General features: G+C 48.2%; 1 protein-coding gene across 3 annotated transcripts in view; it reads right to left on the bottom strand.

Annotated features, from left to right (window-relative positions):
• Window positions 1-17,866, bottom strand: part of LOC144103810 (trypsin alpha-like) — a 609,247-nt gene that overhangs the window by 122,078 nt on the left and 469,303 nt on the right. For 2 of the 3 annotated variants that reach the window (XM_077636512.1, XM_077636511.1), the window contains one exon: window positions 15,669-15,817. The exons of the other annotated variant lie outside the window; for it this stretch is intronic. In XM_077636512.1, coding sequence (XP_077492638.1) covers window positions 15,669-15,817 — 149 coding nt within the window. The remainder of the gene's footprint in view (window positions 1-15,668; window positions 15,818-17,866) is intronic. 3 annotated transcript variants of the gene reach the window in all.

Here is a 17,866-nt window from a genome sequence, read left to right on the forward strand (position 1 = left end):
AAACGGCTAGCGTATGCGATGACTTTCTCCAGCCTGTCGCTTTTTTGAACGAGGACGACGCCTAGTCCCACGCTGCTTACGTCGGTATGAACTTCAGTATCGGCGTTTTCATCAAAATGCGCAAGGATCGGTGGGGACTGTAATCGACGCTGAAGTTCCTTCAAGGCTTCTGCTTGCGGCGCTTCCCATTTAAAGGGCACGTCTGACTTCGTCAGTTGGGTCAGGGGCTCGGCGATGCGCGAAAAGTTTTTCACAAATCATGCGCATACGCGCACAGTCCGAGAAATCTGCGCACTGCTTTCTTATCGGCCGGCGGTGGAAACTGTTCAATAGCAGCTGTTTTCTGCGGGTCTGGGCGTACTCCTTCCTCGCTAACGATGTGGCCTAGAAACAGCAGCTCTTCGTAAGCAAAGTGGCATTTCTCTGCTTTCAAGGTTGGGCCAGAAGACTTGATTGCGTCTAGTACAGTTCGAAGTCTTTTGAGGTGCTCTTCAAAGTTCGAGGCGAAGAAAACGACGTCATCTAATTATAACAGACAAATTTGCCACTTCAGGCCTGCCAGCACTGTATCCATTACTCGCTGAAACGTCGCTGGTGCGGAACAGAGACCAAATGGCATCACCTTGAACTCAAACAGCCCATCCGGAGTGATAAATGCTGTCTTCTCGCGATCTCTTTCGTCAACCTCAATTTGCCAGTAGCCGCTCTTGAGGCCCTTTGATGAGAAATATTTGGCGTTGCAAAGGCGGTCCAGTGTGTCGTCGATACGGGGGAGGGGGTAGACGTCCTTCTTTGTTATGTTGTTCAAGCGGCGGTAATCCACGCAGAATCGAAGTGAGCCGTCTTTCTTTCTCACTAGAACAACCGGTGCCGCCCATGGGCTGTTTGAAGGCTGGATGACGTCGTCGCGAAGCATTTCTTCGACTTGGTCCAGAAGGCTTGTCGTTCTCGTGGTGACACACGGTAGGGGCTTTGACGGAGAGGTCGGACGTGTTGATACGTTATAATGCGATACTTGGCAATTGGCGTCTGTCGCACCTTCGGCGATGTCGAAAAACACTCACTGTAGCTTTGAAGTAGATTGCGGATGTGGTCTTGTCTGTTCCGGTGCAGGGCTTGGTTGATGTCGAAAGTGGGCGAGTTCTCTTGGTCAGGCGAATCTTCTGCGGAGGGGTCGGAGAGGGCGAAGGAGTCTCGTACGTCAGATATTTCGTCGAAGAAAGCAATCGTCGTTCCTCTGTTAATGTGCCGGTATTCTTCGCTGAAGTTAGTCAGCAGTACTTCGGCCTGGCCATTGCGCAAATGTGCGATGCCTCTTGCGATGCTGATTCCTCGGTCTAGGAACAACTGCATGTTGCCCTCGATGATGGCTTCAGCGTTAATGGCTTTCGTGGCGCCTACGGTCAGGATAACGCTTGATCGGGGTGGGACGCTCACTTCTTCCTCCAGGACACTCAGGGCAACGTGATTTTCCCGAGGTTTCATCGAATCCATGGCTTCATCCGTCGAAAGCGTGATCAGCTTCGATCGCAGGTCGATGATCGCCTGATGCTTATTAAGGAAATCCATACCCAAGATCACTTCGCGGGAGCATTGCGGTAGCTCAACAAAGGTCGCAGGATAGGTATGTCCTTTGACAGTCACTCGCGCTGTGCATCGTCCTGATGGCGCAATGAGGTGGCCCCCTGCGGTGCGAATTTGTGGGCCGTCCCAAGCCGTTGTGACTTTATTGAGCTGCGGAGCGAATATTCCATTCATCACCGAGTAATCGGCTCCTGTGTCGACTACTGCGGTAACTTTCTGGCCGTCGATAGTCACTTCTAAGTCAGAGGTCCTGGCTCTTGCATTGCACGTCGCTTTGGCGTCGGGTCACGGCTTCGTCGCGTATGCGATTCGCGGATGGGGCGTGTGGTCGAAGCTCTTCTGGGTGGCGGCGTCGTTTTGAAGGCAGCCTGCGTCGTGGTCGGGGTTCTCATTGTGTGCGGCGTCGGTGCAGCGAGTGCCGGCTCTTCACGCTGCGTCGCGGGTGCAGCGTCTTCATGGGGCGGGGTCGGTGGAGGATCTTCGGCGTTTCGCTCTTGAGCAACCTCACCTCCAGAGGTTGCTGCCTTCAGTTTGCCCTACGGGGGCTGGGAGACCTTCCTCGTACCGCGGCTGCGTAGCTGCGGCGTGGCGACGCAAAGCGCGAGGTTGACGGCGATGGTGAGCGCGAAAAGCGGTTCGGTGTGTACCCTTCTCGACGCAGGTACTCGTCGATTTCCTGCGGACGTTGCCCGAAGCGTGGTCGTGGGGCGTTAATGGCAAATCCTCGAAGACCGATACGTCGGTACGGGCAGTGACGAAGAATATGGCCGGCCTCACCGCAATGGAAGCACAACGGCCGGTTGACGGAAGTCCTCCAGGCGTCGCATTTCCTGGGGCTTGAGCGTCGGTCATAGGCTGGGCGGGCGGGGGCTGAGAGGGCTGCGTTGTGGAACAAGTGGCTCATCTCGGGGAGGACGTGGGGGTTGTCTCTGGGGCTGAGCATTCCTTACTGCGGAGGCGTAGGTCATGGCCTGGGGTTCTGTGGCCGTCGGGGTGCCAAGTGCCTGTTGCACTTCTTCCCGTTCCACGTCCATCAGAGTCGCTGCTTGTGGCTGTGGGGAGGATGGCAGTAATCGGCGTAGCTCCTCTCGGACGATTTCGCGGATAACTTCGCGCAAGCTGTCGCTGGTGGTGGCCGGCGTTTCCGAACGGATTGCACAGGCAGAGGAAGTATGATTGTACTGCCGAGCTCGGACGTCGAGGGTCTTCTCAATCGTGCAGGCTTCTTGCATGAATTCCTCGACTGTTTTTGGCGGCTGGCGGACGAGGCTTGCAAAGAGTTGTTCTTTTAAGCCGCGGATTAAAAACTGAACTTTCTTTTCCTCTTTCATCCCGGGGTCGGCGCGGCGAAATAGGCGCTTCATCTCCTCGACGTAACCGCGGACGGGCTCATTCGGAAGCTGGATCCTGGACTCGAGGAGTCGTTCGGCTTTTTCTTTCCTCACGACACTGGTGAATACCTTCAATAGTTCTCTCTTGAGTAGCTCCCATGTCGTAAGGGACGACTCGTAGTTTTCGTACCACGTGCGTGCGGAGCCATCTATTGAGAAGAACACGTGTCCAATTTTTGCCGCATCATCCCACTTGTTGAATGACGCCACGCGCTCGAATTGATCCCACCATTCTTCAGGGTCTCCGCCTCGGGATCCATTGAAAGTTGGCGGCACCCGCGGCTGCTGCAGTATGATCGGTGTCGACATCTTCGGCGAGGTTGCGGTGCTCGTAGCCGCGTCTTTTCGCTGTCTTGTGCGGTCCGGCAGTTTCCCGAACTCAGGCTCCTCTCCCTGGAGACGTCGGCTGGCTCGCTGAGCTGCTGGCTCGTCCTCGGGTGCGAAGCGCTCAGGGCTGGCTACACGACTTGAAGGGGGCGTCCGGAACATGGAAGGCTACCCAGCACCTCCACCAGATGTCACGTAGTGGTGACGGCAGTCGAAGCAGCGATGAAGACGGACGAAAAGGTCTTCTAAAAGAACTGTTTATTGGGCTGACTTGCACCCAAAATGGACTGTATCACTCGGCGGCGGCGAAGCGACAAGCGTGCTCGGCGGTCGTCGAACAGAATGCCGGCCGCTGTCGGCCGTGCTCAATTTAGAGCTGATAGCGAACTTTCGAAATAAAGAGCGCAAAGTTACTAGAACATTCCGGAACAACGTAGAATCAGCTCTGCCTGGCTGCGATCAATGGAGATAAATCTAGTCGCGTCTTGCGTAAGGTAGATGTACACTGGTAGCGAACGTAGAATCAGCTCTGCCTGGCTGCGATCAATGGAGATAAATCTAGTCGCGTCTTGCGTAAGGTAGATGTACACTGGTAGCGAAGGCTCCATAGACGCCCATTGGTCCAAAAAATGGCGGCTCGTGGGCACTCCAGCGCCCCCTGGATTTTGGGGGGCAAACTACGCAAACGTGACGTAGAATGACGTCACGCATACGTATGCTTTTGGCGCGAATTATAAAGCGGTCTTTCTGTAGAATCCGCGTTTTCGAGCCCGTACCTCTCGAAGGTCGCTGCCTTTCAGCGCACCCCAACCTTTGCCAGTCAAATGTGCTCGAGTTCCTGCTAGTTATGGCCTTGTTAATGTGCAATTGGGAACGCAATGAAAGTGACGGGTAAAGGAGGGGCAGCATAGAAAGGCAGCAACACTTCCAGACACTGGCGAAGCATGCATGATTCGTAGTGCAAATACTGGTGCTAGTACTTTTGAGAGCTTTTGAGTACAGCAAGGTATGATGCAAGGTATGATGCACAAAGCACTGGCTCAAGTGCACAGTTCGCAATAGAGTGTACGGCAAGTATGGTTTTCATAGTTTCATATTCATTGTTTATTGCAGCAACCAAACAAATACAGTCACAAAGCACACCCTTGGCACACAAACAAAAAATACATGTCACAGGCAGCACAAGCAGTATTGTTTAAATTGGCTAATCATCTCAATAGTCACAGTGCAGAAGGAGAAAGCCCTGAAGTGCCACGAACGTTGTCAGTTAAGAAATTGAAAAGTATAGAAAACAATGCTACGACAGCTTCAATTGAAGCAAACATAACATGACATAAGTAGGCGCATCAACACAGACCATAGAGCACACTGGGATTATTCTTCACATTTAATTTCTTCAGCTGAAGGAATATAGCAGGTGCGTTTACATCTGCAAGGCAATGTTAAAGCCAGCTTTAGCACCCTCAGACGTGCTCAACGTAGGAGCAAATACCATACATTGAGCCGGCGTACCATCTCCAGAGTACTTCTAGTCGTTAGCCGGATCAATTTGAAGTAATTTGGTGATAGTCAGCTGCATGAAACTCACTATAAATTAGAAAAATGTGGGCCTCTTTCGCACACCTCAGCACTGAAAGTGTGTGCCCTCCAGTGTAGTACATAAATATCCCCGAAAACATGAAGCCAAGTACGCACGAACGGGTTACAGCTATGAAACACGAGCGAACAGCCCGGCGAAACCATATCGAAGCTATCGCGCATACCTAGAGCAGACGACACACCTGTGAAAGTCCAGCGGGAATCGGTGTAGCGTGACACCAATGGTACTATCCACGCTGTCGCAGTGTACCACGGAGCATCGTTTCTTCACATGCCGCAAGCTCATCTTGAAATGAAGCGCTAAGCGCTTCAAAAGAAGAGCTCGAAGCGTGCAAAGACGGAAAAAGACTTCGCACTGGCCGCACGCCGAAGGAAACGACAAAACCGAGAAAACTGCGGCAGCGGTGCAGCGGGGTGCAAATCTTACCGAACGGTGACAAAGAAGCGACGTGCAAGGACGACGAAAACTTCGCAAAAGGAGCATTTTGAGACCGGCGAGCTAAATTTATACGCTTTACCAGGCGCGCCATCGCAGACAGCTGGCGATAAGAGATCGCTTCGTAAGCTCCCGCCACTGTGGCCGGGTTAGCCGGGTATCGAAACAAGGTCTGCAAAGACGCGCTGTAATGCACCGCACACTCATGAATAGGGGGCAGGTCAAGAGTGTTGCAAAAATACAAAATTTGCCAGGTTTTAATAAAATGACTTATCTCTTTCATAAAACAAGGTGCTAATATATTTTTCTTTTCTATTGGCAGATTACATTCCAATTTTGTAGCTTTATCATTTCTTTATATGAGTGTTTTGCCCCCCATCCTCTGGTTGTGCTGCAGTCCCGCTAAACCACTTTTCGGCCCAGCCTTCGCCACCACTTTAAATCCGCCTTGTCTTGCGTAGCAAACAACGCGATAAAGTGATGTGGCGGCAGATTTGAAAAACGAACACACTGCAAATATTCGCGGCAATATATATCTTCCAGTATTTTCACATAAGCCTCTTCTACCACCTGATTACGCTACGCCTGTATGGCTGCTGAGGTTTCCACTGAGTCGAATGCTTTCCATAATCAATTAAAGCTATATAGAGAGGTTGGTTATATTATGTGCATTTCTCTACCACCTGATTTATAGTCTGAATATGATCTATTGTGGAATATCCCTTACGAAATCCTGCCTGATCATTTGGTTGATTAAAGTCTATGGTTGCCCTGAATCTATTAGCGGTTACCTTAGTAAACACGTTGTAGGCAACGGATAGTAAGCTGATCGCTCTTTAATTTTTCAAGTCCTTGGCGTATCCCTTCTTCTGAATTAAGATAATGATTGCGTTCTTCTTCTGGTACGGTCGTGGTCCTAAGGCATTGCGTATACAGAGTGGCTAGTTTTTCTAGCACGATGTACCTTTCATTCTTCAACAGATCTGCTGTTACCTAATTGTCCCCAGCTGCTTTTCCCCTTTTCATTGCTTCTCAGGCTTTCTTTATCTTTCGTTACTGGCGAGATGACGCATTGCTGTGCACTGCTGTCTTTCTCATTAATGCTCTGATTACATTGGCTATTGTACAGATCTTTGCAGAACTCTTCGGCTACGTCAACTATCTTATCCATATTGCTAATGACACTGCCCTGCTTGTCTCTTGATGCATACATCTATTTTTTACCTATGCCTAGTTTCCTCTTCACTGCTTTTAGGCTACGTACCGCCGTTCTTTAGAGCAGGCTCGATTCTCTCCATATTGAACTTCCTTATGTCGGCTACCTTGAGCTTATTTATTAACTTCGATAGCTCTGTCAGTTCTATTCTGTCGGTAGGGTTAGACGCCTTCATGCTTTGGCGCTTGTTAATCAGATCTTTTGTCATCTGAGATAGTTTTCCGGTATCCTGTCGAACTGTCCTACCGCCTACTTCTACTGCGCACTCCGTAATTATTGATGTCAGATTATCGTGCATTGTATGAACATCAAGATCGTCTTCCTCAGTTCAAGCCGAATATCTGTTTTTCAGCGCTATCCTAAACTCCTGTGCTCGTAAAACTCCTGTGCTCGTACTCGTAAATGATCTTCCTCTTCACTAGCGTCTTCCGTTCCCTCTTCAAGTCTAAGCTCATTCGAGACCTTACCATTCTGTGGTCGCTACAACGCACCTTTCCGAAGACGGCCACATCCTGAATGATGCCAGGTTTAGTGCATAATATGAAGTCGATTTCATTTTAGTTTCACCATTGGGGCTCTTCCAGGTCCACTTCCTGTTTTCTCGTTTGCGGATGAAGGTGTTCATGATCCGTAAAATATTTCTATCTGCGAATTCGACTAGTAACTCTCCCCTGGTATTTATAGAGCCTATCCCATAGTCACCTACTGCGTGGTCGTCAGCCAGCTTCTTGCCCACCTTCGCATTGAAGTCGCCCATCAGTACAGCGTACTGTGATTTTACTTTATTCATTGCCGATTCTACGCCCTCATAGAAACGTTCAACGGTCTGGTCATCATGGCTGGATGTGGGTGCGTAGGCCTGCACCACTTTCAGCTTGCACCTCCTATTCAGCCTAATTACTATAGCTGCTACCCTCTCGTTAATACTATAGAACTCTTCTACGTTGGCAGCTATATCCTTATTAATGAGGAATCCCACACCAAGTTCTCGTCTATCCTCTAATCCGCGATAGCACAGTATGTGTCCGTCCTTTAGTACTGTATACGCCTCACCTGTCCTCCTAACTTCGCTAAGCCCTATCACAACCCATTTAATTCCCGCTAGTTCCTCGAACAGCACGGCTTGGCTAGCCTCACTAGATAAAGTTCTAGCCTTAAACGTTGTCAGGTTCAGATTCCAATGGCGGCCTGCCCGGAGCCAGAAATTCTTATAACCCTCCGCTGCGTCACAGGTCTGACCGCCGCCGTGGTCAGTTGCTCCGCAGCCGCTGGGGACTGAGAGCCGAGGGTTAATTGGTTTGTTCATAGAAGGTTGTGGCCAAGTACTACACCAGGGGGGCCAAATCCTGCTCTTCAACCAGCTGCATAATATTAGCCATCCCTGTATACACGCCTCTACACACCTCGTGGCGGACCGATGTGTCGGGCCCTCCATGCAGCGCGATTGCCGCACCTCAGCGCACTCCTGCATTCACTGCCAGCGAATTCAAGTCACCAGGCATGTCACTTCACCGCTCGGAGCATTCTCCTAGCCCTCTGGTCGGTTTCAACACGTTCACCTGGATATCATAGGGTTCTTTCCCCCCCGCTGGACCCTATCGCTACGGCCTCACCGCCATCGATCGGTATACTCGATGTCCTGAGGCATGGCCCTTCGAGAGAATCACCGCGGAAGACGTCGCCTCGGCCTTCTTCGCCGGATGGATTGCTCGCTTCGGGCCCCTTCGCCGCGAAACCACCGATGAAGGACGACAGTTCGAATCGCACCTTTTCAGGCACCTGGGACTGACCATCGTGTTCGAGCGCCCGGGGACCTCCAGTTTCCACCCCTGCACCAACGCGATGATCGGTCGTTTCCACCGACAGTTAAAAGCAGCCATCATGTGCCACGCGGACTTAACCTTCCTCGAAGCCATCCAAGCCGTCGCTCTTAGTCTTCGCGCCACCTTCAAGCTGGACATTCAGGCTACACCCGTAGAGCTCGTCAACGGGGAACCACTCCGTCGCCCAGGCGAATTTCTTGCTGCACCGGAATCCACCACCGTGACATCAGATCCTACCGATTTCGTCTCCCGGCTCCGACGTACCAACGCTGCCCTCCGCCCGTCACCTGCAGCTCACCACTGTAAGACTCGCCCATTGGTCTTCAAGGATGTGATTTGGCAATGCGCACGCGCACTTTTCTCTGCAACGACACCGTCCGCAGGCCTTTTAGCCACCTTACAGCGGACCCTGCCCCGTTCTCCGTCGCGACGACAAAACCCTCACCCTGCGCGTTACCAGGAACGACGTCCGCGGCTCTACGACCGGCTGAATCCAGCTTACCTCGATTCCGCCGAACCAGGAAATACCAGTGCACTCACAGACGTCCATCCACGGCCCCCGACATCACAGCCTGCTTCTGCCACTATGGACGTCAGGTACGCTATGGACGTCAGGTACGCTATGGACGTCAGGTACGCTGCACAGATTTTTGCAAGCCTGAAGGGCTCTCCACTCCACGGAGGGGGGGGGGGGGGGGCATGGTGTGGCGACACACCCGCACATATATCCGGGCAGCCTCCGCCTTGTTATCATCCGGCCCAGCGTAACACGGCCACACGCTGGACTGCGTTACCGATAAAACACAGCGCCACCACTGTGTCACCCGAGGCATGCGTCACCGACGGTGGCTACAAAAACTGGCTGCCCGGCTGGGAAGAACAACTTTTTCCTTCCGCAATGGAGACGAGCATAGCGTTGGTATGCTCGTCTGCAGCCATCGCTAATCGAATGAACAGTTGTTACCTTTTTTTGTTGGGATTCGTTCTTCAGCAGAAAAGACCTCCCCCACACTCACCCATTTTCAATCTGCCATCACATCGCACCCTTAACGCTACACGTGAATGTTTCCTTCTTCCGATGACAAAAAATGTCTACGGAGAAAGGATCATAGCTCATGTGCTGAGAAAGCTGTGGAATGCCCTTATAGACGATGTGAAGCAAAGCATCAATAATTCACTCCTGTTAAAAAGCTATCATAAATCAGATTGATGAGAGTGTACTTCCTCTGCAGGTTGGTTTTTCTTTGTATGCTGGATTGTGTAGGGACTTTGTATTCGTACGTATATACATATTTGATTAGTTTATACTAGTCTTGGTTAACTAGATTTCAACTTTCTTTATGAAGGCAAGAGCCTTCTTCATGATATTCAAAGACTGGAAGCCAAAATCGTTCTCTGTCAAGACCAGCTCGAATCTATGAATCGTGTAATTCAAAACCTGGAAAACAGAATAGATGACTTGGAAAACCGCAGCCGTAGATCGAACTTAATTGTTTACGGCTTCAAAGAAGAAGATGACGAGACTTCTGAGTCCTTGGAGCGTGATGTTAACCAAAAGATCATTCAGGACAAACTTAATCTCGCACCAGTTACCATAGAGCGCATTCATCGTTTGGGAAAACCTGCAGAGAACAAAACTAGGCCAGTTATATTCAAGCTCCTGGACTCCCGGCAAAAAAACAAAATTCTAAAGCAAGGACGTAAACTGAAAGACAGTGGTATATCGATCGGTGAAGACTTTTCCTATAAAACAAGAGACATAAGAAGAAATCTCTGGAACAGTACCAAGCCGAATCGCGATAAAGGCGACAAAGTTTCATTAGTTTTCGACAAAATTTTTATCAACAGTCAAGCCTACGTTTGGGACTATGAAAAGAACGACAAGGTGCCTTTGCGAAAAAACTATCGTACGAAACAGACACGACCCTTAACGCCTTCAGTGGTGCAGTCAACTCCATAGATCACGCAATTCTAAGCCATAAAAAGGTCTCTGCTTCTAAATACCGATTTCCCTAACATAAACGTAATAGAGGTGACAAAGGAATTGCGACAGTGACAGTGAATAAGCATCTCCGAATAATTAATGTTAACGCTCGAAGCGTCGCCAATAAAACCGTGCAGCTTGAAATCCTTCTCCTACAACATGACCCTCACGTTGGGGTTATAACAGAAACTTGGCTTCACAGCGAGATTACCGACGACCTCGTCTTTCCACCCTCGTACAAGGTATTTTGCAAGAATAGGCCCTCGAGAGGTGGAGGAGTTGCAGTACTCATTAAAAATAATATACAGGCTGTTTCGCTAGAAGATGTACCTGATATTGAGTGCCTTTGCATGAAACTGTTTTGCTTGGGACATTGCTTTATTTTGTATGCGGTTTACAGGCCTCCTAATGTAACGCAAGATTATCTAACTAATTTACAAGTTCACATGTCAAATTACAAAAAGAGTAAAATATTGCTATTCGGTGATTTCAACTTACCTGGCGTTGACTGGGAACGTCTGCAGCCATGTTCCGGGTACAAAAAAAAACGTGGATATTGTATTCGACATTATGTTCACGCACAACTTGTGTCAAGTGGTTCGCGAGCCAACCCGCGAATTTCGCATGAGTAATTCAGTGTTAGATCTTGCATTTGTTCCCCATGTTTTCCATGATTGCAACGTGTCTGTCGCACCAGGACTTTCAGATCATCATCTTGTTAGTGTTTTCATTCCCATAAAACCGCTTGCCAAGACAAAAACATGTAAAGCACATCGTATCATGGACTTCACACGTGCCGATGACGCCTCAGTTATTGAGCATCTTGAAACATGCATTGTCGAATTTGATGGAACCGACGCCTGCGCACTCTGGAATCAGTTTAAGAAAATGTGTCACTATTGCCATATAAATTTCATACCTCTAAAATACAAAAACATTCGCAAGCAGACGCCTTGGATGACACGCAGTATCATTCATCTCAGACGCCGAATCAAAAGGCTAAAAAAGCATCGTGCACAGCAGAGCAAAATCAACCATTTAAGAGAAAACCTCGCCCTTGCTGTACGCCGTTCAAAAGATTATTATTTCAAAACAACTCTGCCGAACTTCATAAAAAACGACCCGGGTAAATTCTGGCGCCACATTAGCGATAAAAAAGCCCCTATATCAGAAATGACTATCAACGGTACAACGGTTACCAATCAGCCTGCCATTGCTCACCATTTTAACAAATACTTTCACAGTGTATTTTCTAAACCAAAACCGTACGATGCACCAAGCACAACTTCAGCACATCCATCTGAAGTTAACTTCATCTCGTATGATGGTGTCGTTTCAATGTTACTAAACCTGAAAACTTAATCATCCCCAGGGCCCGACGATATTCCTAACGGTTTTCTTCGGAGGTATGCTGAATCTCTGGCCAGGTTTTTGGTTATTATATTTCGCGCGTCATTGTTAACCGGGTGTGTAACTGAGGACTGGAAGATAGCCCGAGTCGTACCTGTATTTAAAAAAGGCGACTGCCTTCAGGTGACCAATTATCGACCTATATCCTTAACGTCATCTTGCTGCAAATTAATGGAACATATTGTCGCAACTAGCATTAATGAATTCTTAGATCGCAACAACATTCTGACAGATTACCAGCATGGTTTTCGCAAAGGGTTTTCCACAGTAACTCAACTACTTTCAGTTATCCATTCATTTGCGGCATCACTTGACAATAACAGCCAGATTGACGCGATCTTTCTAGATTTCAGTAAAGCGTTTGACAAAGTTCTACACCACAGCCTTATTCTAAAACTAAAAACTATTGGACTTCCGCCTATATTTATTTCCTGGATAAATGATTATTTAACTAACCGGAGTCAACATGTTTCAATCGGTCGTCACCAGTCTGGCTGTCTCCCAGTCACATCAGGTGTGCCACAGGGAAGCGTACTGGGGCCACTACTCTTTCTAATATAGATTAACGACATCATCGGCGAAGTTTGTACTGGCGTACATATTCGATTAAATGCTGATGACTGTGTTTTATTTCGCGATGTTAGCAATGAAAACGATCAGAGTGACCTACAAAATACGCTTACTAATATTGTACAGTGGTGCAAGCGCTGGGACATGACACTGAACGCAGATAAAAGTGTTTCTCTTCGCATAACTAACAAGATAAGCGCTCTACAATATGCATATAAATTAGAATCATCACCATTGCAACAAGTAGCGTCCGTAAAGTACTTGGGTGTAACACTTACTAATAACCTTTCCTGGAACTCTCACATAGATAACATCTGTTCACTCGCATTCCGTAAGCTCTGTTATATAAGGCATAAACTTCGAAACGCCCCCGCTAACGTTAAGCTCTTAGGTTACAATACTCTAATTAGACCCAAGCTTGAATATGCTTGCATAATTTGGGACCCGTATACTAAGTCTAACATAAGAAAGCTCGAGAACGTTCAAAGGAAAGCAATTAGATTCATATATTCAAAATATCTACCCACTGACTCCCCCCTCAGACTTGATGCATGCTAACGTTATTGAAGAACTACAGGTAAGAAGACGAAATTTTCGTTTAGATTTTCTTTTTCTTTCATTACTTCTTAATAATAAACTCAGACTTGACCCTTCTGCTTATCTTTCCCCAATGCCAACACGGAATACACGACACTATCACAAAGCTCTTTTAAAACCATATTTTGCCCGGACTAACTCGTTCAAGTTTTCCTTTTTCCCACGCACCATATCTGACTGGAACTCATTAACCGAACCAAATCAACCCTGAAAAACAGACGCGTTCCTCAGCCATCTTTGATATTGCGTATTATGTATTTTTTTCTGCTTTGTCTTGCATTGCTGTATTGTTGTTTTACTACATTATCTTTGCTGTATTGTTGTATTTTTGTTGCTATACTTTTGCTTTTTGTGCACCTGCCCTTCCTGCTTGGACCTAACCATGGTCTGCAGTATGCACATAAATAAAATAAATAAATATGATTTGCATTGATCCCAACTAGGTTTTAGCTAGGGATCCAGACGTTGTTTCAAGCATGCTTTCTATAAATGTTCCGATACAAAATTCAATTCAGTACGCAAAAGGAAGGTGCCTCTATTGGATCCTGCCCGGAACCTGCGCTGAACGACCGACTCTTAGCCAGCTACGACAGGAGCCTTGAAGCTACCTTGCAGACCACAGCAGCATGCCGTATCTTCAGCAATGTCGATGACTACCTCGTCATCGTCAGAAGTACCTCAGGCAGCGCCTCGAAAGGAATCCACGACATCGCTGCAGTTTTTAAGGCGAAAGCCTTTAATAGCTCATGAACCCGGTCGAGAACCCAGTCCGTCCGTTACATCGCCAACCGGAAGTCACGACAGCGGAAGTGACGTCATACAGTCCGCCCGCCCGTTACGCTCTTCAACTCAACAAGAAAAAAATCTTTGTGTACGATTGTGTTCCAACCATCATACTTCCGTTCCGCAGCCGAGCGTGCTAACGTCTACGCTACTTCCTGCCAACGCATACGTAGCTCTCCTTGCATAGGACGCTGGAGAGTGTTTGCAGAAACGCGTCGCATCAGACGGACGCCTCCGAAACGCCCTCCAATGTCTCCAGCATTTAAAATTCACAAACAATTTTGTACTTAGCACTTTAATGAGACATCAGTGACAGAAGCAGCAACACTGCACTTAAGGTCAGCAAAGTGCCCCCCTGATTTCTTTTTCCTACTGCCTCGAACGCCTCATTTCACCAGGGAACTTCCTGTTGATAACCATCTCCGGTTCTTGGAATTGCTGCTAACCTTCTCAGAAAAGCATGTTTGCTGGTGCTACACGCCCCGCTCATGGAGAAGCCTTCTCCCATTCTCCTCTGTACATAGTGAAGCGAGCCGTAGTCATTTGTGTAAAATGCACTCCAGCGCCCGAGCTTTCTCTCGCAAGTAAGCCGATTTGCATCCGCCGCATTTCCCGAAGTCTTCCTGCGTAATCTGAGTGAAAAACTGCTGAAAGACTGTCACGAACACTCCAGCAAAGAGCGCCCAGCCGTCGAGCGTTCACGAACTGCTGTCATCCCATATTTGCATCGCTTCTCGCACAGACTCAAGAAAACAGCTGGAAGGGTATGAGTACGTCTCTTATTTTCGGTGCGTAACAAGCTCGTGGCGCTTTTTTAACAGGTTAACACAGACGAACCCCCAGTTGTAGCGTGCGGCACATACCACCGGCTAAGGTTCACCCAGTGTAAAACGCTTGTTATATAAGAAATCCCGTTATCTTCTGGAAAATCGTATGTGGGACAAACCGGAAAGTGCATTAATGACAGGTTGCGTGAGCACTTCGGATCGACAACAGGTTGCAACCTTGCTATTCACTGCTTTAATTGCAATGACTGTTATCCATTCCGTAAACAAACACGCATCTTAAAGAAATATGAGGACCAGGTCGCACGCAAAATTTGGGAAGCATTCATCATTCACGCAAAAAAAGAAGCCTGTGTCCGTACTCTATCCCTCACCCTGTTCCCCGAGGAAATCACATTGCTTAACAACAATTCTATTGACACGCGCTAAGCTGTACGGTTCTTGTTGCCGATGTTTAGAAACCTTTTTTGTTGGCATTTCATGGTCTATTGTTGGTTTTTTCTTGGTTTATTGCTTTCGTTGTTGCCCCTTCAACCCCCCCTCCCCCGGATCTCGTTAGCAGCCGTGTGGAGCACGTGCCTTCTCTCTCGGGTTCGTATGATGAGTTGTGCCAGTCATCACTGCTTTTCTGTATCTTTGTTGTCAGCGTCCGAAGCCTATGGATTACTGCCCTCTGAAATGAAAACGTTGGTTGATAGTAAGCTCTCGTCCTGTCCTCTTTCTTGCGTCCCGTCCTTTGTGCTGTTTCTTAAAGGAGGCTATGCAGGGATCCAGCGAAAACATTGTCCACTGATGCTTTCATCAAATATTGAATGTCATCTACTCTTATCCACGCCATTACGTCAATAGAGCTTGAAAAGGAAGTGAACTAAGGAGTGAATACAGATTCTTGAAGAAACCTTCAAAAGCGTCCTCCGGCCCCGTGCGGGAGACGGTTTTAGGAAGATGCTTCCTCAGGGATGTGCGTTCGGAAAAGGCTCCGTAAACCATGCTGCGCCCTTATGGGAGGAACTGTTGCGAACAGGTGAGCCTGCAAAGGTGGTTCGCGTTACAGTTTTCACGCGTTTTTTGTTGTTGTTATTGATGCTACAAAAGGAAACCAATTTCAGGGACATATTTCCATGGAAACGGCAGGTTTCTGTTTCAAAATTACTATTACTCACGAGACAAATATCTTTTCCGTAGCCCATTGTGCAAAGTGTGTTCCTGGTGTTGCGACCGAATGGTGGGTGGTGAGCCAGCTGGTATCTGCAGTCCGAGTTTCTCAGAGCATTGAGCCTTGCGTACATCAGAGCACCTTTGACCGTTTCGGCTGGAACGACAAGCCACGATGCATTCAGCATGTTTCCCCGTGAGTTGGCTGAGCGCTCCCAAATAAAGACAAACAGCGAGCATGGAAGCGCATAGGGGCGCGTTAGTCAGAAATGCGTTGAATGAGGATTCTGGTCTTGGCTAGTTGGTTCATTCCTTAGAAATGTTGATCCAGCGCTACGAGACGAGGACGAAAAGAAGATGCATTCCACAGGACGGCGGCAGCGCCCGTCCTGTGGTGTGCGTTTTCTTTGCGTCCACGTCTGGCAGCGCTGGGTCAACATTTTTAAGTTAGTCAGAAACATTAGTTTTTACGATCAAGTATTAATGCGCAGGAGTAGAAGTGAGCAGGGTCTGTGGCCGATGCTAAGAAACTTCAAATGGCTTTTATTCTTTCAATTTTTATCCTAATCCATATCTGTTTTCCGCAATGTTGCATTCATTTCAGATTTTCAGGGAATTCATAATCATAAATGCGTTGCGAGAAATAGATGAGCGCCCCAAAAACGGGGTGTCTCCTATAAAATTATTTATTCTGCAAAAACTTCACGGCAATTTTTGACAAAGACTATAACACCTGCCACGTCAAGATGACTATGACTATTTTGGCAAGTCATGGTCTACGACATATCGTTGCAAGGAACAAATAATATGTCTCAAGGCAAAAGCCTTGTTATGAGCAACAATGAGCACTAAGTGAAGGAAACAATGTGGTGGTTGCAGGTATAGGACTTCAGCAGTGCATCTTCGTAAATTCGCCTGTTGATCGGCCTGGACCTAAAACAAGCGAAACCGTAACTCTGTCCTGTCCAGTTCGTTCTTTCCTGTGCTGTCTTCCTGTGCTCAAAACTCGATTCCAGTAATGCACCAGCTAGCCTGCGAAAACGTTCTCTCAACCGTAGATATATGCCATTAGAGCAATGTGTAGAATTCCATATTGAGTTTACGAGTATTAAGAATGCGAAGGCAGAGATGTTTTTATTTAGAAAGTTCCACGCAACGAAGGGACGACTACACAGGCAGAGCACACAAATGAGCGCTTCCATTGTTCTAGTCCCTTTGTTGCGATGAACTCTCCAAGAAGCATCTTCTCCAACTGGTCCAGCTGAGCTCGTGACATGTTTTTACTTCGAAAAAAGTTACAGTACAATGCAGCAGCGGTGGCTTACAAGTAGAGCGTCCGCGTCGCGTACAAGAGGACCGGGGTTCAAATCCTGGTGCCGCGCAATTCTCCACCGGGTTTTAAATAAACCGCGTGTCGGTAGAATTGCATAACGAGGCCTGGGGTGCGGCCTGAACTTAGTGACCAGAACCGACAAAGCACTCCCTCACCAGAGCAGGACTTGGCCACCCTGATGTAGTACTTGGCCGCAACCTTCTATGGACAAACCAATTAACCCTCGGCCCTCAGTCACCAGCGGATGCGGAGAAACTGACCACGGCGGCGGTCAGACCTGTGACGCAGCGGAGTGTGCTAAGAATCTCTGGCTCCGGACAGGCCGCCACTGGAATCTGGACCTGGCAACTTTTAGCGCTAGAACTTTATCTAGTGAGGATAGCCTAGCAGTGCTGTTTGAGGAACTAGCGGGAATTAAATGGGATGTCATAAGGCTTAGTGGAGTTAGGAGGGCAGGTGAGGCGTATACAGTACTAAAGGACGGGCACATACTGTGCTATCGCGGATTACAGGGCAGACGAGAACTATGTGTGGGATTCCGCATTATTCAGGATATAGCTGGCAACGTTGAGGAGCTCTATAGTATTCACGAGATGGTAGCAGCTATTGTAATTAGGCTGAATAGGAGGTACAAGCTGAAAGTGGTGCAAGCCTACGCACCCACATCCAGCCATGATAACCAGACCGTTGAAAGTTTCTACGAGGGCGTAGAATCGCAATGAATATAGCAAAATCGCAGTGCACTGTACTGATGGGCGACTTCAACGCGAAGGTGGGCAAGAAGCAGGCTGACGACCACGCGGTAGGTGGCTATGGGATAGGCTCTAGAAATAGCAGGGGAGAGTTATTAGTCGAATTTGCGGATAGAAATAA

The sequence above is a fragment of the Amblyomma americanum genome, chromosome 9 (genome assembly GCF_052857255.1).
Source record: "Amblyomma americanum isolate KBUSLIRL-KWMA chromosome 9, ASM5285725v1, whole genome shotgun sequence".
NCBI classification, from domain to species: domain Eukaryota; kingdom Metazoa; phylum Arthropoda; class Arachnida; order Ixodida; family Ixodidae; genus Amblyomma; species Amblyomma americanum.